Here is a 24,146-nt window from a genome sequence, read left to right as displayed (position 1 = left end):
TGCTAATTTGGTACAAGGGTTACATAAAAAATAAAAACACCAAAGATTATATTTATGCGGAAGTTAGACATGAGCATCACTTCAAACATTACTATGTAACAATTCATCGGAGTGAATTGTTCCAGTTTGTTCAATCCACGCGAGCTCGACAAATCTATCATCGGTTGCTACGTTCGTAAGTGATTTATTTCGACCTCATCTCGTTCATTGCTCGCACATATATATATATATATATATATATATATATATATATATATATATATATATATATATATATATATATATATATATATATATATAGGACATATTCATACTACACCCGGGTGTAGTTACACCCACGTGTATTTCTCATAATCTAGAGAGTATCTATCATACCGAAGAGTATGTACATGTAGTATGGAGTATATAAATCTATTTTGGAAGTATATATACTAGTTTGTAGGCAGTATGTACATTTTTTTACGTAGCCTCATTTTGTACGTATACATATGCATGTACTTATGATATATAGTGCAAACTATGGGTTCACTTGTATTTTTTTCACCAAACTTGGTTTGGAGTATCTTAGATATAGTATACGAACATACTCAAACCGATAAAGTATCGTATATACTTTCGTATGGATGTATTTAGATATGGGTGTAACTACACCCGGGGGTAGGAAGTATTTATCATATATATATATATATATATATATATATATATATATATATATATATATATATATATATATATATATATATATATAGGTACTGCTATTCTCGAACCGGTTCGAGAATAACTATTCTCGAACCCTTTCGAACTTCCGCGTGTTTCACAAGTGAACTTCTCGACGGAATACCGAATTGCATATTCGTGCAGACAGTATTTCCATGTTGATTTTCAAACCGCTTATCGGAATGATGCATACAATATACCGTTGGATTCGTATAGTAATTTCGCATCTTTATCTTGTTCATTGTTTTTCGAAATTCTCTATTTTTTAAAAATAATTTTGAATATACAAAACAACATTTTCGCGGATTTCAGCAATTCCGTGCCGTTTTTTGAGGTCTAATTTCCGGAAGGTTCATCGGATTGATGCATATGATATGTCATTGGAAAGTCTGTTGACTAGGCGCAACTTTTTCATATAGGTCGTTTTCTCCAATTCTTTATAGTTTAAGAGCAGATTTGAAAAAGAAACATGATTTTACTTTTCGGAACACTAGAATTACATATTTATGCGGACGGTATTTTAAGTTAATCTTTGAATCGCTTATCGGAATGATTCATATAATATACCGTTGGATTCGTACGGTAATTTATCATCTTTTTCGTGTTCATTGTTTTTCCAAATTCTCTATTGTTTAAAAATAATTTTGAATATACAAAACAGTATTTTCGCGGATTTCACTAATTCCGTGCAGTTTTTGAGGTCTAATTTCTAAACGGTTCATCGGATTGATGCATATGATATGCCATTGGAAAGCTGTTGACTAGGCGCAACTTTTTCATATACATCATTTTCCCCAATTCTTTACAGTTTAAGAGCAGATTTGAAAAAACATAATTCTATTTTCCGGAACATTAGAATTAAATGTTTATGCGGACAGTATTTTTAATTTAATCTTTGAATCGCTTATCGGAATGATGCATATAATATACTATTGGATTCGTATAATAATTTCGCATCTTTTTCATGTTCATTGTTTTTCCAAATTCTTTATTGTTTAAAAATAATTTCGAATATACAAAACAACATTTTCGCGAATTTCACTAATTTCGTGCAGTTTTTGAGGTCTAATTTCCAAAAAGTTTATTGGATTGATTCATATGATATGCCATTGGAAAGCTATTGACTAGGCGCAACTTTTTTATATATATAATTTTCACCAATTATTCACAGTTTAAGAGAAGATTTGAAAAAACATGATTCTACTTTTCGAGTTCCAACTGAAATTTTGTTGAAAAGATATTGATTAGGTGCAACTTTTTCGTGTTCAATTTTTTACGAGCGAACTTCCTCGAGGTACAATGTGAACTTCAGGACATTACGAAGTGAAGCTGTCATTTTGACCAAAGTGAATTTCAACAAAATGTAGTTGTACGACGTATTTTAAAGTGAACTTCCATGAGATGGAAAGTGTACTTCCACGCGGTACAAAGTGAAATTCATTTTTTACAAAAGTGAATTCCCACAAGAAGTAATTTTTTCGGCGTGCAAAAAGGTGAACTTCTACGTGGTGCCAAGTGAACTTCCTCGTAGTGTACAAAGTGATCAACTGTTTTAACCTAAGTGAATTTTGACAAAAAAATGTATTTCGACTTGTTTGACAAAACGTAATGTGAACTTTCGAAAAATGATGTGAACTTCCGGAAAAAGTAAAGTGAACTTCCGAAAAAAAGTTAAGTGAACTTCCGAAAAATGAAGTGAACTTCCCGAAAATGAAGTGAACTTCCCAAAAAAGTAAAGTGAACCTCCGAAAAAACTAAAGTGAACTTCTGAGAAATGAAGTGAACTTCCAGAAAAATGAAGTGAACTTCGAAAAAAGTAATGTGAACTTTTAAAAAATGAAGTGAACTTCCCCAAAAATGAAGTGAACTTCCGAAAAAAGTAATGTGAACTTCCAAAAATGAAGTGAACTTCCCAAAAAAATGAAGTGAACTTCCAAAAAATGAAGTGAATTTCCCAAAAAAATGAAGTGAACTTCCAAAAAATGAAGTGAACTTCCCAAAAAATGAAGTGAACTTCCAAAAAAGTAAAGTGAACTTCCGAAAAATGAAGTGAACTTCCCAAAAAATGAAGTGAACTTCCCAAAAAAGAAAAGTGAACTTCCGAAAAATGAAGTGAACTTCCCAAAAAAGTGAGGTGAACTTAGAAAAATGAAGCGAACTTCCAAAAAATGAAGCGAACTTTCAAAAATGAGTTCGGCGGTATGTGGCGTGGGTTTGATAGTAGGCGGGATGGAGTCCGCGGGAGGTAAGGTAGGGTGGGGTCATCGAGAGGTGGTGTGGGTGGGATCTTCGGAAGTTGGAGGTGTGGGGTTGGTGGGTGGTGGTGGTGGGGTAGGGTCGACGAGAGGTAGGGTGGGGTCGACGGGCGGTGGGGTTGGCGGGGCTGTAGCTAGGTGGGGTGGGGTTGGCGGGAGGTGGGTGGGTTGGGCCGGCGGAAGGTTGGATGGGATTGGGTGGTTGTGTCGGATTTAGAAGGTCTTTAGAGATGGGTTGTAGAATAACTAGTCTATAACATCTCGGGGGGGGGTTCTAGAATAGCTATTCTAGAACCACTCTTAAGGGGGGGTCGAGAATAGTCTTGCTCAGGTCTGCTATTCTCGAACCGGTTCGAGAATAACTATTCTCGAACCCTTTACGAACTTCCGCGTGTTTCACAAGTGAACTTCTCGACGGAATACCGAATTGCATATTCGTGCGAGACGAGTATTTCCATGTTGATTTTCAAACCGCTTATCGGAATGATGCATACAATATACCGTTGGATTCGTATAGTAATTTCGCATCTTTATCGTGTTCATTGTTTTTCGAAATTCTCTATTTTTTAAAAATAATTTTGAATATACAAAACAACATTTTCGCGGATTTCAGCAATTCCGTGCCGTTTTTGAGGTCTAATTTCCAGAAGGTTCATCGGATTGATGCATATGATATGTCATTGGAAAGCCTGTTGACTAGGCGCAACTTTTTCATATAGGTCGTTTTCTCCAATTCTTTATAGTTTAAGAGCAGATTTGAAAAAGAAACATGATTTTACTTTTCGGAACACTAGAATTACATATTTATGCGGACGAGTATTTTAAGTTAATCTTTGAATCGCTTATCGGAATGATTCATATAATATACCGTTGGATTCGTACGGTAATTTATCATCTTTTTCGTGTTCATTGTTTTTCCAAATTCTCTATTGTTTAAAAATAATTTTGAATATACAAAACGGTATTTTCGCGGATTTCACTAATTCCGTGCAGTTTTTGAGGTCTAATTTCTAAACGGTTCATCGGATTGATGCATATGATATGCCATTGGAAAGCTGTTGACTAGGCGCAACTTTTTCATATACATCATTTTCCCCAATTCTTTACAGTTTAAGAGCAGATTTGAAAAAACATAATTCTATTTTCCGGAACATTAGAATTAAATGTTTATGCGGACGGTATTTTTAATTTAATCTTTGAATCGCTTATCGGAATGATGCATATAATATACTATTGGATTCGTATAATAATTTCGCATCTTTTTCATGTTCATTGTTTTTCCAAATTCTTTATTGTTTAAAAATAATTTCGAATATACAAAACAACATTTTCGCGAATTTCACTAATTTCGTGCGAGTTTTTGAGGTCTAATTTCCAAAAAGTTTATTGGATTGATTCATATGATATGCCATTGGAAAGCTATTGACTAGGCGCAACTTTTTTATATATATAATTTTCACCAATTATTCACGAGTTTAAGAGAAGATTTGAAAAAACATGATTCTACTTTTCGAGTTCCAGCGAAATTTTGTTGAAAAGATATTGATTAGGTGCAACTTTTTCGTGTTCAATTTTTTACAGCGAACTTCCTCGAGGTACAATGTGAACTTCAGGACATTACGAAGTGAACTGTCATTTTGACCAAAGTGAATTTCAACAAAATGTAGTTGTACGACGTATTTTAAAGTGAACTTCCATGAGATGGAAAGTGTACTTCCACGCGGTACAAAGTGAAATTCATTTTTTACAAAAGTGAATTCCCACAAGAAGTAATTTTTTCGGCGTGCAAAAAGGTGAACTTCTACGTGGTGCCAAGTGAACTTCCTCGTAGTGTACAAAGTGATCAACTGTTTTAACCTAAGTGAATTTTGACAAAAAAATGTATTTCGGCTTGTTTGACAAAACGTAATGTGAACTTTCGAAAAATGATGTGAACTTCCGGAAAAAGTAAAGTGAACTTCCGAAAAAAGTTAAGTGAACTTCCGAAAAATGAAGTGAACTTCCCGAAAATGAAGTGAACTTCCCAAAAAAGTAAAGTGAACTTCCGAAAAAACTAAAGTGAACTTCTGAGAAATGAAGTGAACTTCCCGAAAAATGAAGTGAACTTCCGAAAAAAGTAATGTGAACTTTTAAAAAATGAAGTGAACTTCCCCAAAAATGAAGTGAACTTCAGAAAAAAAGTAATGTGAACTTCCAAAAATGAAGTGAACTTCCCAAAAAAATGAAGTGAACTTCCAAAAAATGAAGTGAATTTCCCAAAAAATGAAGTGAACTTCAAAAAATGAAGTGAACTTCCCAAAAAATGAAGTGAACTTCCAAAAAAGTAAAGTGAACTTCCGAAAAATGAAGTGAACTTCCCAAAAAATGAAGTGAACTTCCCAAAAAGAAAAGTGAACTTCCGAAAAATGAAGTGAACTTCCCAAAAAAGTGAGGTGAACTTCCGAAAAATGAAGCGAACTTCCAAAAAATGAAGCGAACTTTCAAAAATGAGTTCGGCGGTATGTGGCGTGGGTTTGATAGTAGGCGGGATGGAGTCCGCGGGAGGTAAGGTAGGGTGGGGTCATCGAGAGGTGGTGTGGGTGGGATCTTCGGAAGTTGGAGGTGTGGGGTTGGTGGGTGGTGGTGGTGGGGTAGGGTCGACGAGAGGTAGGGTGGGGTCGACGGGCGGTGGGGTTGGCGGGCTGTAGCTAGGTGGGGTGGGGTTGGCGGGAGGTGGGTGGGTTGGGCCGGCGGAAGGTTGGATGGGATTGGGTGGTTGTGTCGGATTTAGAAGGTCTTTAGAGATGGGTTGTAGAATAACTAGTCTATAACATCCTGGGGGGGGGGTTCTAGAATAGCTATTCTAGAACCACTCTTAAGGGGGTTCGAGAATAGTCTTGCTCTATATATATATATATATATATATATATATATATATATATATATATATATATATATATATATATATAGGACATATTCATGCTACACCCGGGTGTAGTTACTCCCACGTGTGTTTCACACAATCTAGGTAGTATCTATCATACCGAAGAGTATATACATGTAGTATGAAGTATATAAGAATATTTTGGTAGTATATATACTACTTTGTTGGTAGTATGTACATTTTTTTACGTACACTATTTATTTACGTATAAATATGCATGTATTTTGTATATATAGTGCAAAATATGGGTGTATTTAATTTTTTTTCACCAAAGTTGGTATGGAGTATCTTAGATATAGTGTACAAACATACTCAAACCAATAAAGTATGTTATATACTTTCGTATGGTAGTATATGAGACGTAGGTGTAGTTACACCCGGGAGTAGGAAGTATTTATCCTATATATATATATATATATATATATATATATATATATATATATATATATATATATATAGAGCAAGACTATTCTCGAACCCCCTTAAGAGTGGTTCTAGAATAGCTATTCTAGAACCCCCCCAGGATGTTATAGACTAGTTATTCTACAACCCATCTCTAAAGACCTTCTAAACCCGACACAACCACCCAATCCCATCCAACCTTCCGCCGGCCCAACCCACCCACCTCCCGCCAACCCCACCCCACCTAGCTACGACCCGCCAACCCCACCGCCCGTCGACCCCACCCTACCTCTCGTCGACCCTACCCCGCCACCACCACCCACCAACCCCACACCTCCAACTTCCGAAGATCCCACCCACACCACCTCTCGATGACCCCACCCTACCTTACCTCCCGCCGACTCCATCCCGCCTACTATCAAACCCACGCCACATACCGCCGAACTCATTTTTGAAAGTTCGCTTCATTTTTGGAAGTTCGCTTCATTTTTCGGAAGTTCACCTCACTTTTTTGGGAAGTTCACTTCATTTTTCGGAAGTTCACTTTTCTTTTTGGGAAGTTCACTTCATTTTTTGGGAAGTTCACTTCATTTTTCGGAAGTTCACTTTACTTTTTTGGAAGTTCACTTCATTTTTTGGGAAGTTCACTTCATTTTTTGGAAGTTCACTTCATTTTTTTGGGAAATTCACTTCATTTTTTGGAAGTTCACTTCATTTTTTTGGGAAGTTCACTTCATTTTTGGAAGTTCACATTACTTTTTTCGGAAGTTCACTTCATTTTTGGGGAAGTTCACTTCATTTTTTAAAAGTTCACATTACTTTTTCGGAAGTTCACTTCATTTTTCGGGAAGTTCACTTCATTTCTCGAAGTTCACTTTAGTTTTTTCGGAAGTTCACTTTACTTTTTTGGGAAGTTCACTTCATTTTCGGGAAGTTCACTTCATTTTTCGGAAGTTCACTTAACTTTTTTCGGAAGTTCACTTTACTTTTTCCGGAAGTTCACATCATTTTTCGAAAGTTCACATTACGTTTTGTCAAACAAGCTGAAATACATTTTTTTCAAAATTCACTTAGGTTAAAACAGTTGATCACTTTGTACACTACGAGGAAGTTCACTTGGCACCACGTAGAAGTTCACCTTTTTGCACGCCGAAAAAATTACTTCTTGTGGGAATTCACTTTTGTAAAAAATGAATTTCACTTTGTACCGCGTGGAAGTACACTTTCCATCTCATGGAAGTTCACTTTAAAATACGTCGTACAACTACATTTTGTTGAAATTCACTTTGGTCAAAATGACAGTTCACTTCGTAATGTCCTGAAGTTCACATTGTACCTCGAGGAAGTTCGCTGTAAAAAATTGAACACGAAAAAGTTGCACCTAATCAATATCTTTTCAACAAAATTTCGGTTGGAACTCGAAAAGTAGAATCATGTTTTTTCAAATCTTCTCTTAAACCGTGAATAATTGGTGAAAATTATATATAAAAAAGTTGCGCCTAGTCAATAGCTTTCCAATGGCATATCATATGAATCAATCCAATAAACTTTTTGGAAATTAGACCTCAAAAACTGCACGAAATTAGTGAAATTCGCGAAAATGTTGTTTTGTATATTCGAAATTATTTTTAAACAATAAAGAATTTGGAAAAACAATGAACATGAAAAAGATGCGAAATTATTATACGAATCCAATAGTATATTATATGCATCATTCCGATAAGCGATTCAAAGATTAAATTAAAAATACTGTCCGCATAAACATTTAATTCTAATGTTCCGGAAAATAGAATTATGTTTTTTCAAATCTGCTCTTAAACTGTAAAGAATTGGGGAAAATGATGTATATGAAAAAGTTGCGCCTAGTCAACAGCTTTCCAATGGCATATCATATGCATCAATCCGATGAACCGTTTAGAAATTAGACCTCAAAAACTGCACGGAATTAGTGAAATCCGCGAAAATACTGTTTTGTATATTCAAAATTATTTTTAAACAATAGAGAATTTGGAAAAACAATGAACACGAAAAAGATGATAAATTACTGTACGAATCCAACGGTATATTATATGAATCATTCCGATAAGCGATTCAAAGATTAACTTAAAATACTGTCCGCATAAATATGTAATTCTAGTGTTCCGAAAAGTAAAATCATGTTTCTTTTTCAAATCTGCTCTTAAACTATAAAGAATTGGAGAAAACGACCTATATGAAAAAGTTGCGCCTAGTCAACAGCTTTCCAATGACATATCATATGCATCAATCCGATGAACCTTCTGGAAATTAGACCTCAAAAACGGCACGGAATTGCTGAAATCCGCGAAAATGTTGTTTTGTATATTCAAAATTATTTTTAAAAAATAGAGAATTTCGAAAAACAATGAACACGATAAAGATGCGAAATTACTATACGAATCCAACGGTATATTGTATGCATCATTCCGATAAGCGGTTTGAAAATCAACATGGAAATACTGTCTGCACGAATATGCAATTCTGGTATTCCGTCGAGAAGTTCACTTGTGAAACACGCGGAAGTTCAGAAAGGGTTCGAGAATAGTTATTCTCGAACCGGTTCGAGAATAGCAGACCTGAGCAAGACTATTCTCGAACCCCCCTTAAGAGTGGTTCTAGAATAGCTATTCTAGAACCCCCCCCCCCCCAGGATGTTATAGACTAGTTATTCTACAACCCATCTCTAAAGACCTTCTAAATCCGACACAACCACCCAATCCCATCCAACCTTCCGCCGGCCCAACCCACCCACCTCCCGCCAACCCCACCCCACCTAGCTACAGCCCGCCAACCCCACCGCCCGTCGACCCCACCCTACCTCTCGTCGACCCTACCCCACCACCACCACCCACCAACCCCACACCTCCAACTTCCGAAGATCCCACCCACACCACCTCTCGATGACCCCACCCTACCTTACCTCCCGCGGACTCCATCCCGCCTACTATCAAACCCACGCCACATACCGCCGAACTCATTTTTGAAAGTTCGCTTCATTTTTTGGAAGTTCGCTTCATTTTTCGGAAGTTCACCTCACTTTTTTGGGAAGTTCACTTCATTTTTCGGAAGTTCACTTTTCTTTTTTGGGAAGTTCACTTCATTTTTTGGGAAGTTCACTTCATTTTTCGGAAGTTCACTTTACTTTTTTGGAGTTCACTTCATTTTTTGGGAAGTTCACTTCATTTTTTGGAAGTTCACTTCATTTTTTGGGAAATTCACTTCATTTTTTGGAAGTTCACTTCATTTTTTTGGGAAGTTCACTTCATTTTTGGAAGTTCACATTACTTTTTTCGGAAGTTCACTTCATTTTTGGGGAAGTTCACTTCATTTTTTAAAAGTTCACATTACTTTTTTCGGAAGTTCACTTCATTTTTCGGGAAGTTCACTTCATTTCTCAGAAGTTCACTTTAGTTTTTTCGGAGGTTCACTTTACTTTTTTGGGAAGTTCACTTCATTTTCGGGAAGTTCACTTCATTTTTCGGAAGTTCACTTAACTTTTTTTCGGAAGTTCACTTTACTTTTTCCGGAAGTTCACATCATTTTTCGAAAGTTCACATTACGTTTTGTCAAACAAGCTGAAATACATTTTTTTGTCAAAATTCACTTAGGTTAAAACAGTTGATCACTTTGTACACTACGAGGAAGTTCACTTGGCACCACGTAGAAGTTCACCTTTTTGCACGCCGAAAAAATTACTTCTTGTGGGAATTCACTTTTGTAAAAAATGAATTTCACTTTGTACCGCGTGGAAGTACACTTTCCATCTCATGGAAGTTCACTTTAAAATACGTCGTACAACTACATTTTGTTGAAATTCACTTTGGTCAAAATGACGAGTTCACTTCGTAATGTCCTGAAGTTCACATTGTACCTCGAGGAAGTTCGCTGTAAAAAATTGAACACGAAAAAGTTGCACCTAATCAATATCTTTTCAACAAAATTTCAGTTGGAACTCGAAAAGTAGAATCATGTTTTTTCAAATCTTCTCTTAAACTGTGAATAATTGGTGAAAATTATATATATAAAAAAGTTGCGCCTAGTCAATAGCTTTCCAATGGCATATCATATGAATCAATCCAATAAACTTTTTGGAAATTAGACCTCAAAAAGCTGCACGAAATTAGTGAAATTCGCGAAAATGTTGTTTTGTATATTCGAAATTATTTTTAAACAATAAAGAATTTGGAAAAACAATGAACATGAAAAAGATGCGAAATTATTATACGAATCCAATAGTATATTATATGCATCATTCCGATAAGCGATTCAAAGATTAAATTAAAAATACTTGTCCGCATAAACATTTAATTCTAATGTTCAGGAAAATAGAATTATGTTTTTTCAAATCTGCTCTTAAAGCTGTAAAGAATTGGGGAAAATGATGTATATGAAAAAGTTGCGCCTAGTCAACAGCTTTCCAATGGCATATCATATGCATCAATCCGATGAACCGTTTAGAAATTAGACCTCAAAAACTGCACGGAATTAGTGAAATCCGCGAAAATACTGTTTTGTATATTCAAAATTATTTTTAAACAATAGAGAATTTGGAAAAACAATGAACACGAAAAAGATGATAAATTACTGTACGAATCCAACGGTATATTATATGAATCATTCCGATAAGCGATTCAAAGATTAACTTAAAATACTGTCCGCATAAATATGTAATTCTAGTGTTCCGAAAAGTAAAATCATGTTTCTTTTTCAAATCTGCTCTTAAACTATAAAGAATTGGAGAAAACGACCTATATGAAAAAGTTGCGCCTAGTCAACAGCTTTCCAATGACATATCATATGCATCAATCCGATGAACCTTCGGAAATTAGACCTCAAAAACGGCACGGAATTGCTTGAAATCCGCGAAAATGTTGTTTTGTATATTCAAAATTATTTTTAAAAAATAGAGAATTTCGAAAAACAATGAACAAGATAAAGATGCGAAATTACTATACGAATCCAACGGTATATTGTATGCATCATTCCGATAAGCGGTTTGAAAATCAACATGGAAATACGTATCGCACGAATATGCAATTACGGTATTCCGTCGAGAAGTTCACTTGTGAAACACGCGGAAGTTCGAAAGGGTTCGAGAATAGTTATTCTCGAACCGGTTCGAGAATAGCAGACCTATATATATATATATATATATATATATATATATATATATATATATATATATATATATATATATATATGGAAATAGTCACGCTATCATGGGAGATAGCTACGCACCCCATCCAGCCATCGAATAATCTTATAGGACATTCTCCACCCTACATCTAAACTGACGCCGTTACACATTTTTTCCTCTCTCACCGAACCCACCTCCCACCTAACCACTCGCAGACCTCTCCCCAAAGCAGCATTCATCCTCATCCTCACGATGGAACAGCTCCCAACCTCCTCACGTGAGCTCGCTCGAATCCCCCGCCGGCCCGGCCTAGCACCGCACCCCCACGCCGTAGTACGCGCGCCATCCCCCGCCGCCGGACTCGCGCCGACGGTACCGTCTACCTGCCTCCGGCCTCGCGTAGTTCATCCCAGTTTCTGGCCGTTGCCACCGCCCCGGACCTGTCTCGTGGTCATTTTCTTGCGATCTGGATTTTTTCACGTCCTTTTTTCCGATCCGAATTTTGCATCACCGTTTGAGGGAATCAGTTCGATGTTGATTTTTGTTGACATGGTTTCTTCCAATCCAGATCCCATGCTCATTCAAATGAAGGGTAAAGGATTATGAGGGAGAAGTTCTGTTAATTATCTCGTAATTTATGACCCAGATCCCATTTTATCCAACTTTAATTTGTGGATGACATGGAGAGTTCCTTCGAGATTGATTCCGATTTTCTACTTTGCTATAACGCGATCTGCATTTGTTCAACCTCTTTAGTTTTCCTGATTTAGATATGCTTCACCGTACAGGGGAGTCAGGGCCATGTGTGATTGTACATGGTGTGTTCTAGATCCAGATCTATTTTTTTAGTTTGCTGAAATTTCTAGCGCAAATTTGTCCCTAGTTCATAGCTACAATCTGAATATCTTTCAGTTCGAATTTCTAGAGCAACTTTTTTTTTTCCAGAACTGTTTGTTTGTATGACACCTGTGATTTTACTCCACAGAAAAAGTGCGCATGGTTTTTGTGGTTTCTTTTTTAAAAAACTTTTTGATCTTTGTTGACGTGAACGGAATCACCTGGGGATGCTGTAAGCTCTGATGCAAATAGTAATCACCTTGAATTAATATTTTTGCCTGTCACGAAGTTTTTCATCAGCAAATCTATCTGCTAAAATTCCACGGATCACACCTAAGCTTTGTCCTTATCAGCACCGTGATGGAATGAGAAAAGAAAATGATTTTATCCTAGATCTTTGCATTCTGATTCACCATACGGGCTTCATATCCCACAGAGTTTCCTTGCCTGTTCTGCTCTAGCTGGTTTCTTTGAGATGATTTTACCTACGGCCTGTAGCTTGCTCACATTCGAGGAAGATGGTTGTTTCCTACCAATTCTGATCCCCTTTTCGCAGCATCAGAAAGCTGCAACTTTTTCACATTTTCCAGGTCAGCCGTCTTCTCGTCCCCCATTGCAGTCGAAGACTGCCGGATCTCCGGGCAGAGCGTCCCCTAGCACAACCCGTAAGGGCTTGTTTGGTTGCAAGGGGGCAAAATCCCAGGGAACCAAAACCCTAGCACATATTTCCCTGGTCACTCGGGATACCCTCCCATCCCGGGGGAAAAGTCAACTGCTCATTTGGTAGCAAGGGAAGATCGATCGATTGAAGTTTTCTTCGTTGTTCCTTTCACGCGCTCGCCCGCATCGGGTTATCATTCTGGCTAGCTAGCACATCGTCGTTGGAGTTTACGTGCCCATATGGGTGCATGTGCTACTAGCTAGCTCATGCAATTCTACAAGCACCACATGTGATGACTATCACAGATTTGGAATAAAAGCTGGAAAATCAAAATAATACAACAAATATTTTGATTTTTTCTACAAATATTAGACGCATAAAAATAAATACACTTGCATTGTACTACAAAAAAAATACTTGCATTAAGAAAATCAAAATAATAACAATTCTACAAAATTAGAAGTGGATGGTTCTTTTGTAAATTACAAGACATAATATTACACAAATAATTCAAACAATATCCTAGAACAATGCGCACATCGAGCGCATCACCGCCTATAGTGCTACTGTCGCGCCGGGTATGGTGCTACTGCTCGGCGAGAGCTTCACCAGCCGCCATGCTCGCCGGGCGCGTCACCGGCCGCCGTGTTGTGCTCCCCGAGGGCGTCGCCGAGCTAGTTGCCAAACAAAGAAATACTCCAAAGATGACCCAAGCAAAACTCGTTCCAGTGACATACCTTAGGAATCATATAAGCTGATGCAATCAATTTGTCACACTCCATGAATCCTCCTTTTATTTGTTCAATCAAGTCATGTAAGCCAACAATATCAGCTCCTGCTGCTGTAGCTTCATCTATCTTCTCACCTACAAGGACATCAGAATATCACTACTCCATGGACAACATGGAGTATTTCGTTGGTATAACCAACAGCAGCAAGCAACCTAAGCAACAACCTAAATAGAAATAGACAGAAATACAACAGGTCCTCACGGCCTATGTATTGGGAAACAAGTCCTCACTGCCTAGTACGATCAGCCTACTTGTCCATTTCAAGAATTCTTAGGATGTGGTTTGATGAAGTCTGAAACTATATTTATGGAAGAACATGGCCAAAGGTGAACATATATTTCTGAAAATTTTCTAGATAAAACTTCTGCATAAACATTGTACAAAGCTATCATCGTTTTTGTAAAGTAAAATAGAAATTTTCCTTCAGCAGTCTTCATTACAACAATTGATTTAGTTAGTAGTCTACTGGCATGTGTAAATTCTGTTTAGAAGTCAGTTTGGCTCCTAAACAACTATTTACATAGTATCTCCATAAACAGAGACAGGGCATGGCGACAATGTTCAGTAAGAAGAATATCTACTACCATGAAAATATACAAGCACAATTGAAATAAACTGCAAGAACAGAAGGAAAGTAGGTGGAGAAATAAGAGACCGGGAGCTTAGATGTACCACCCAGGTGTCGAGCTTAATCGCTGTTACCTTCTGAGACTGAACAACAATGCACAATTTACTCTGAAGTACCAGTATATCACCACATCAACAGCTTAACAGAAAAACAAATGGGCAGTGCAAGCAGGCATAAAAGTGCGATTCTAAAATCTGCAGCGATATAAAAATAACGTCATGATGCAAATTCAGATTCGAATCAATAAATGGACGTGTATCTGGATTTTATGGCATAATATCTTGTTCAAACCAAGAAGAATTGTCTACATATAGGTAACAAAGCTAGACGCTGAGCTGCATAAATTAAGCAAGTATAAGCTAAACACAATGTGCACTGATTCAGCAAAAAAACCAAATCAAATAGAACTGGGTACGTACTAAATCAAGAGATAGGGCCTCCTGCCTAGGAGGTCTTTTTCGCAGAAAATCTTGCTAGCCGCTTGTTAGAAAGAAAAAAAGATCTTGCTAGTTGTGATGTGCCTTGCAGATCTGCAGCCTGAGACCATAAAATATATGGATGAGAGCAGGTGAAGAAGGCATACGTGGGTGTGGATCTCAGCAAAGAACACGAGAGAGATGGAGTGGTGGAGGCGGATCCTCCTCTAACCTTTGGATCTGAAGATGGTGACGGATAGGTCGTCGGTGAGGACGGAAGATTGCTCTCTCGCCGGAGAGGGGAGAGGCGAGAGAGGAGAGGACCAGCACCGCTCCGGTCGCCGGAGGAAGAGTGTCGGGAGGAGCGTCGCTCCGGTCACCGGAGGACTAACGTCGAGAGTATATCGGGGCTCGGGCGACCCAGCGCCGCCGCCTCTGTGTCGCGTGAGAGAGCGAGGATTTCGTTCCCGACCTCCCGAGTCGTGGATGGCTCTCCCGGGGAAGCGCGTGGAAAAGTCCGGGTCAATTCGGCCCGTGGACAACCAAACGGTAAAGTGGACTCACCCGGGGCAATTCGACCCGGGTTTGTTCGGCCCGGGAAAAATAGGGGAACCCGGGGGGAATCGCTGTAACCAAACAAGGCCTAAGCGTGCCCTTGCCATGGCTGTGGTACGTGCTGGAGCTGGGCATTTGGGCAGCGACGCACCAGTTCGTCGCATTCGATCTAGCACGGGCTGGCTGGAGGAGGGCATTAATCTGATCAAGTTGCGGTCAGTGACCTCGTACACGACCGATGTGCCCCAACTCGTCTAGGAGGATTTTTTAAGCTGCACAAAGGCTTATCTTACAGGGTGCTTTGGTTGTACTTTAATCTGCGCTGGCGATGGTTTTGTTTTCTAATTTTTGTTGTCGCTCAGACCAATATTCGAGGTCATGATTTTTGCAAGATGTGATCGTGTCCAGAATTTTGTCCACGGAGTATTTTGTTCAGTTCTTATGTAAATTTTGAAAATGCGCTTGTATCTAATTATTTTTCATAATTTAGTTTTTGTTGGAGGTTCACACTTTGGTGGCAAATCACTGCATAAATGTTACAGGATTTGAAGTTATTTACTCTGCTATTTTTTGAAGCAACTTATTTGCACATTTGTCCCTGGACGGGGTCATGGACGATATGTGATCTTGATCTTATAATTTGTTCATCCAGATTTGTTGATTTGTGCTGCTGATAGATTTGTCTTTTTTCTGTACTAGTACAAATGCCCGTGCGTTGCCACGGATCTTCAAATTTTATTTCTTAATTCACATATATAATTCACAACTCACTATGAAAATTAAAAACAAATCAGGGATATCATAATGTACTACAACATGATAATACCGAACGCAGTAACAAGATAGCATTGTTGTGCATCTCCGTGGTTCCAAGTTCTAGGTCTTCTTGTTACTCTTTCGCAGTTGGGCCATCAAAATTGTCAACTAAGGATTTTATTTCAAAAAAATTAAAAAATTAAAAATAAATTAAAAATACATTTTTCATAATAGGTGCATCTACACCTTTGAGCCAAAACACCATGTCCAGGTAGATGGGGCTACATTCTCGAAACGGGGACTGAGCCTCCCTGGCAACAGGCAAGACCTGCTCTGGCTGGCGGGGTATGACTGACGTAACTACTTTTTTTCTCAAGAGTACGCTAAAGGCGTACCATATCTTTATAGAAGGTAGAGGTTTGAGTACAAGAACGACACCATTCGCTACAAGCAATGAGCGTTACCCCACACGACACCGGCTACAAACCAAACAACCACAACACAAAGCATGTAATTGCAAAATTCACATCTTGTCACAAGGAGTAAATGACAAAAAACTACCACAATTGTGCCGGTCGTGACACGGAACTACCAAATGGGTAGCGTTTGTCACATGACTACCAGTTTTGGGGCATGTTCGTGACGAAGAGCACTGATTTTCCAATTTATGGGTCTTAATCCATTTTCTAACAGTTGGGACCCACTGTCAGGTCCTATGTGGCAAAAGCAAATGACTTTTTTCCGCTAATTTTACACAAAACCCCCTATCTTCTTTTCCAAAAAAGCAATCAAGGCCAATGGACTTCTTCCTCGTGCTGGGAGGCTGCCTGGGACGGCCAGCGCTCGCCAGCAACCGCGTATGAAGACCGGCGCCCTGCCGGAGCTCGCCCGGCGCCCTGCCGGAGCTCGCCGCGGCCATCCCTGCCCTAGCTCGCCCGCACATGCCGCCTGCTCGCTCGCGCCGCCCGCATCTGCTCGCGCGTGCGGCGTGACCTGCTGCGGCCGCGCGTGCCCCTGCCCCGTCCGCGGCCCGCCTGGCGGAGCTCGCCGGCGCCCGCCCCATGCCCGGTCAGCTCCAAGCTCGCCGCCCCACGTCCGCATGCCTGTGCCCGAGCTCACCGCCCGCCCCGTGCCCGAGCTCACCGCCCGCCCTTCTGCGCCTGGTCTAACCCGCCGTCCGCTACCGAGCTCGCCGGCGCTCGCGCCCAAGCTCGTCGCCACGCGTCCGACCGGTCTGAGCTCGCCGGTGCTTGCCCCGCGCCCTCCTACCTGTGCCCGGTCCATGGTGAACCTCCTTTTCCATGCGCGCGCACGCGCCAGCAGGAGCCACGCTCGCCCAGTAGCTCCCGCTCGCCTCCGGCGCACCCCAATTTGCACTCGCGCTAAGCTCGCAGCAGGCACGGCGGTGCGGCGGACAGGCACGGTGGCGCGGCGGGCAGGCGCGGCGGCGGCAGCGAAAGGGGCTGGTAGGAGGTGCAGCCATGGTGCGGCAGCAGGCGAGCACGGCCAAGCACGCGGCAGGCGGGCACGGCGGCGCGGCGCAGCGGACAGGCACGGTGGCGCGGCGGGCAGGCGCGGCGGCGGCAGCGAAAGGGGCTGGTAGGAGGTGCAGCCATGGTGCGGCAGCAGGCGAGCACGGCCAAGCACGCGGCGGGCGGGCACGGCGGCGCGGCGCAGCGGACAGGCACGGCGGCGTGGCCGGCAGTCGCGGTAGCGGGCGACCTGGCATGCGTATTTGAGGTTTTTTTTTCTTTGTGTATCTATTTTTTCTTTTTTTATGTGGGGAAGTGGATCTGTGTGTGACCCAAAATATATTCTGAGGTTATTTTGCAAAGGGAAGCTAGTAGTTAGGTTTTTATCTGCCACGTAATCCTGACAGGTGGGTCCAAATAGTTAGAAAACAGTTTAACACGCCTAAATACTGAAATCAGTGCTCTTCGTCACGAACATGCCCCAAAACTGGTAGTCATGTGACAAACGCTACCCATTTGGTAGTTCCGTGTCACGACCGGCACAATTGTAGTAGTTTTTTGTCATTTACTCTGTCACAAGAGTGCAAATGCCAAATATGAAGGTGCATTCATACAACATCAATCTGGATGGTATTAAGCTCCTCTGTATAAAATGCCATGCTACATGTATGTTGAAAGGCCATATGACGAACTTTATTAAGATTAAGGAGAGTACAGAGGTGTTACAATAGCTCCGAGATGGAGCAAAACAAGGAGTAGATCCTAGACATGCGATGGATCGACAAAGAGCACAGTATGGCTGAACTCCACGCACCGGCAGGTCAGCTAGAGAGAACTCACTCTTCCAGCCGATCGCCATATAGCTATCTCCTCCCTAAACGCGACAAAGACATCCTCTGCCTAATGTTGTAAGTTCTCAAAACTTCTAGAATTCCTCTCCTTCCATATCTTCCAATGTACCAGTTTAGAAATTGTGTCAAAGTCACACCTGTTGATCTTCGGCACTCTCTTACTCACTTTTGTCCACCAATCTTCTGTTGAGAAAGTAAGAGCCTGGAATAGGAAAATCTACCGCTGACCATGCTCTGATTAGTTGCCAGACCTGGGAGGTGAAACTGCAGTGGACAAAGAGATCGGTGTTTGTCTCAGGGGCTGCGTGACATAGCTCACAGGACCCGCAGTTTGGGCACCCTCTTCGGTGCAGATTATCTGCTGTCATTTGAGATGTTATTTTAAAATTATAGCACTGTCATTTGCAAACAATAATGTTGCTTAGGTAGTGCCGGTCAATCTCATCCTTCATGCTACAAATCACAATGGGAGGCAAGCAGGGTTCAAAATAAGAAGGCAAAAAAGATATATTGACTACGAAAATAGTAAACAGATATACCAGTGGATTGATTGAAGGGAAAAGACAAAAAAACAGACACCAGCAAGTTCTATTGCAGAATGCAAATTGATTGCCATGGGACTGAGCAGCCTATTTTTTAACATAAAATTAGTTATTATGACAATATACATATGGGAGTAATCATTTTCAATAACCGAAAGTCTTCTCAACTTCTTAAACTCCCAGCTCTGTGGCTTCCTTGACCAGCTGCTCTAGATCTAGATGGTGCGTTATCCACCATCAAAATGACAGTATAAAGAGTTTTGTCAACACTACAAACTAACCTCTTGACCATGATCATTCATTTTGTGACTACAACCATAGCTTGTATCCTCGCTACCTTGCAATATAACGACAGTCTGCAGAGTTCACAAAATAAAAGAGTGAAGCCCAGAATGATGGGTGATGACTGGTACTCTCATATTACCGTGTCGAGAAAAATATCAGTTAATCATATTTATCCAAGGTTAATGTTATTAGTTTTACTCGACAGTGAGCTAGCTCAGAGCCCCAAAGGTATTTTATATTCCAATAAGCCATTAGGAGGGGACTACCATCGATCCATAACTTACCAGTATGGAAACTCAATGACTTCAATGTGTAAAAACGGAAATGGATAGAGCTGGTATCACAGTAATGATCTACTTAACTACTATACAAATTAGCAAATTAGCATTGATAGAAGAAACTTCTGTTTTGCAAATTAGCATGTCAATCAACCTGTCGGTTTTTCTAGCAATTAGAACTTAACTGTATCTCATTGCTGTCATCTGATTTTTCCACAAGAACATACACAAATGCATATGCGCTGTCACAAAATCCCGCCATGGTGAAAAATAGAAATTCAGTTGGTAAATAATCAACCATTGCACTGTCAATATTCAAGCATACATCATTGAAAAATATTAATAATCCGACCTTTGAAAACATAGGCACCAAATATGTACATTGAACATGAAAGAATCATCACAAAAGACTAATTAAAAGCTTACCTATTGTGAGCCCAGCCTTTATGATATTACGTGAAATTTTGATCCTCTCACATGTGGAGGTCAATCTATTATCAAAACGGTTTTAGAAGGAAATTATAACAACCATGTATTTGGGATACTTAATAGGATTTACTCATTAGGACAGTTAAAATTTGAAAGTAGCCATTTCTAGATTTAAGAGTAATCCAGATCGGAAGAACATTTTAGGTAATGAAATACTCTTAACTGACCCAATACATAGCAATACAAGCCCACGGATACCACTAAAAACAGTAACAAGCCCAAGGCAATATCTTACCACGTAGACATACAAGGGCATCACCTTGATCGTCATGAAAACTATGAACACGTATAAAGCCACCTGCCAGTCCCTCAACGTCCTCCACACATTCCTTCCCCCTGCCATTTTGAGTTGAGTGCCTTCAGCATTGCAGCCTTGATGATGAAAGTCACTGCTCGATGTTTCAATAACACGCTCCTTCCTGATCCTTTGGCATCCACATAATGAACTGAAGGAGGACACACACTAAACACCATGAAAATAGAATGAGGAAATGGTACACCCAACAAACTAAGCCGTTAAAATTAGATAAAATTTGAGTATTTGACCTTAGTAATAGTTTCCGTGTGCTGCAAAGTTGGCTTGTCATTTCAAGTTTCCAACTTCTCTATGTAGGGTCGTGATCATGGACAATGCGAGCAACCTCTAGGTAGTATTGTATCGTGTATTACTGTTCACGGAGACTGCCAGCCGTAGAGAATAATTTCTTAGAGATTTAAAGAGGCACAACATAACCTCCCAATGAGTAAAGAGAAACACAATATAACCTACCAATGAGAGAAAGCTAACTGGAATCAAACACATCAGTTCCAACAAATAGGGATATCATCTGACCTTAATTCGATCTCTTTCACATAATCTAAGGATGATGGAATCGCATACTAAACCAAATCAAAGTAGCAGAATGCATTATCTGATCCTGCATTTTTTTAGGTGACATTATTTAGCTGAACTGAGAAATCACCCTTGGTCTCTGCTTTTGATTTGACAAAAAGATTCCTAAACTTTGACCTGTCTGGCAGAGTCATTTTGTTTCCCCGCTACCGGCGAACTGAGAAATAACCCAAGTGTGCTTCCCATAGAGATTTCCGTCAACACTCCAGCCCGTGAGTCTCACCTCAAACCGGACAGAGCACCATCGCGAACTGCACAAGAACAGTTTCTAGACCAGGAAGGTGAGCTCCTCCGAAGAATAAAGTTGCAAACATTGTGGGAAACAAAATAAGTTATTCAACTCACTTGATTATTATAGATGAGAAATTAGGTATTTCTAATTCCTCTTATCAAGTTGTTATTCTAGAGGCTCTTATGAGTAACAAAATCCTTGCACATTTCATATTTACAGTTTTACTAAATTTTGATGAAATTAGATACTTTGCTGGTACATAAACAAGATCACTTTTGAGTTCACAGATAATCGCATTCACATAATCCTATCAAGATCTGAAGTTTTCATTTTTGTAATCAACACACCATTAACCTTTTACAAAGAGGTTTCACCTACAGGAAGGTGGAGGGCTTCTAGGCACTTTATACTCAAAGTCTACCTTTTACAAAGACCTTTCACCAAACAAGTGAATTCTTTTTACAATCTCATCACTGTCACTGGTTAGGGGGTAATCCCAGTAGCCTAATAGTAATACTATTAGGCACCAAAAAAATACATTTTTTAATATATATACCCAGAATTCAGAGCTTTTGAATCAAAGAGTGTGTAAGATACAAATTACATCCATCCGTTTACTACTTCATTCGTCCTAGATCATCCATAGTTCCATACGCCGCGATTCACAGTTTCGGAATCAAAGTCCGTAAGCACAACTTTGAAAGCCAATAGAATCCTACCGATCCTACTATTGCACTAAAAAGAATTAAATAATAGAGAAACAATGGAGAATTTTACCTTATCTGGAGAGGATGAATCCGTCTGGATGGAGTTGCAGAGCCAGGAGAGCAGGGGTTCCGGCCGCAGGTGGTCGTCGCTGTCAGAGCTCCTACGGAGGTTCGCTTCGCCGGACATCGGTCTGGAGGATGTGTGTGTCGCCGCGGGTCGATGTGGAGGCGCCGGTCGTGCGAGATGGAGGACGAACCCATCGTAGGTGGAATCGGCAGCGATAAGCGAACGGCGTACAATAAGGAGGCATTGTTGAAGGAAGAGGCGGCCGAGCCGAACCCTAGGAAACGGGATGCTGGTTCGCGAGAGAGGGTTTGCATCTATCACTACCAAAAGAACAATACATGAAAGGCAGTGCAAGAGCGATCTAGCTGGTTTGCATCGCAGCCGAGTGGTACTTGTCCAAGTCAGCGTCGAGGTTTGCAGCAGAAACCTCCACATTGCCATGCCCTCCCCTCCCTCGCCCACGGCTAGCACCACGCCCTCGGCCACCATCACGCCCTCAGCCACGACCACTGAACCCAGCTCCGCCCCGAGACCATCCTCGGCCGCCAGCACCCCTCCCAGGTCCACTGCAAAATATTAAGTACTGGATTTGTCGCTTGCTCATAATATTCAGAGTAATACACATTTGAAATTGTTAATTTACAAGACAATGCAGTTTCATTTCCCCTCACATTTGCCAAGCATGATTGCGTCACAGGGGAGCTAACTTAGATCTCCTGTGCTTTGCTTTCTTTCTTTTTGTCGTGCTATGATCCTATAAATATATAGTTCATAAATAGTGCCTCTGGTAGATGCAACTAACCATCTGACCATCTGGGAGGAAAACTGAAGTTCCCAGGTAGCGGAGGTCAAGCAAAAGAGAAAATAGCAGATGCTGGTGCCTCAATGTTTATCCCAATGACCTCAATTTTCATAGGTTTGCCATCAAGTTGCACGTTGTTGTACTTCTTAAGAGCAGCTAAAGCTTCTGCTTTTGTCGAAAAGACTTCCTCTGCAGTTCCCTGCAAAAATGGAGTCCCGGTAATGAGTTGAACTATGCGCATTCAAACAAAATGGAAGGTCCGTGAAAGGCAGGGATTGAAACCGAAAAAGAAAGTGTGGGGGGAGCGCAAACCTTTGATCTTCCACTTTTGTCGTAATTAATGGAGTAACGCTTAATCTCGCCCATCTCGGAAAATAGATCCTGAGCAAAGTATTTAGGGTAACTTTAGGACCAGGAGACGATGAACAGAGATAAGTAAGGAGGGGTTGCTTAAACCAGGAAATAACAGCTAAGCAAAGCAAGATGAAAAATGTAAAATTCCTTTCCATGGGCAATAACCAATCCATGATTGTATGGGTGATGAATGCAAGACATATAAAAGTGAGCACTTTAGTTGATTAGGAACAAGCGGCAGATGATGAATTACAGAAATATCTTAATATACAATCATCGCGAGTTTGTTAAGGAGGGGGTAACAAGGAAAATGCGCTAGCGACCTTGATGTCCTCGTTGGAGACGTTGTAGTCGAGGTTGGAGATGTAGAGCTTGGTGGGTGTGATGTCCAAGCCAGTGGACGGCGCCGTGACCATGGCCGTCGGCTGGGCAACGTACCTGAAAGCCGGCGGCACCTGAGCGAGAAAAAAAAGAGCAAGATTGGAGTGAGCTCTAGACTGGCAGGGTATTGTGCTGTGCTGCTGCGGGATTTACTTAATCAATCAAGAGCAGGAGGATGAGAATGAGACCTGCTGCGGCTGGAAGTTGAGCTGTTGGTAGGGTGCCGCGGCTGAGCGGTTGGCGGCGCGGCTGTGGAAGCGGCGGCGCGCGGGCGCGGGTCCTCCCGCGGCGGAGGCTGGGTTGCGGCGTCCGCGGCCGCGGCTGTGCGAGGGCTTGTTCTTTGGTGATGAGGTCGTCCAGCGACATGTCCAGGGCGTCCGCCATGCTCCCAACCCCATGCTCCCAACCCACAGGATTTGCTCCGGGGCGACGGCAGCGGCAGGGTGGAGGAGGCGAAGGTTGGGGAGGACTTGGGTGGATTTGTTGGGCTTGGCCCATTTGGGCGCTAGCGAGCCGTCCCAGGTAGCGCGTGCGGAACGGGACTACGACGACGAGGACGACGAAAAGATTCGACGTATTGCGGCTTGGCAGAATAAGGAACATGTTCCTCCTTTTTAAGTAGTGTACATAAGTTATTCATCATGCATTATTGGTAACAATGGAGCTGTTAATTACGCCCTGAATAACAAGCTGGTGAA

The 24,146-nt window shown here is 40.9% G+C and overlaps 1 protein-coding gene and 1 pseudogene across 1 annotated transcript; both read right to left on the bottom strand.

Moving 5' to 3' along the window:
• Nucleotides 1-13,420: 13,420 nt before the first annotated feature.
• On the bottom strand, nucleotides 13,421-17,380 carry LOC124707831. Its single transcript, XM_047239525.1, has 4 exons — nucleotides 17,038-17,380; nucleotides 15,018-15,275; nucleotides 14,444-14,452; nucleotides 13,421-13,815 (listed from the first exon to the last, which is right to left on the bottom strand). Exons 1-4 carry the CDS (start codon nucleotides 17,378-17,380, stop codon nucleotides 13,625-13,627), a joined length of 801 nt encoding a protein of 266 aa, XP_047095481.1. The 3' UTR covers nucleotides 13,421-13,624.
• Nucleotides 17,381-18,139: 759 nt separating this feature from the next.
• LOC124708617 lies at nucleotides 18,140-23,832 on the bottom strand (annotated as a pseudogene).
• Nucleotides 23,833-24,146: the final 314 nt, after the last annotated feature.

Source organism: Lolium rigidum, chromosome 4 (genome assembly GCF_022539505.1).
Source record: "Lolium rigidum isolate FL_2022 chromosome 4, APGP_CSIRO_Lrig_0.1, whole genome shotgun sequence".
NCBI classification, from domain to species: Eukaryota; Viridiplantae; Streptophyta; class Magnoliopsida; order Poales; family Poaceae; genus Lolium; species Lolium rigidum.
This window is presented reverse-complemented; position numbering and strand designations above follow the sequence as displayed.

Excerpts from the sequence above, each read along its gene's own strand:
- LOC124707831 (XM_047239525.1), bottom strand. The coding sequence starts at position 17,380 with ATGGACCGGGCACAGGTAGGAGGGCGCGGGGCAAGCACCGGCGAGCTC. Across the intron at positions 15,276-17,037 it reads CGCGAGCGAGCAGGCGGCAT|CCATCCACGACTCGGGAGGT; the intron begins GTGCGGGCGAGC and ends TCCCCGGGAGAG.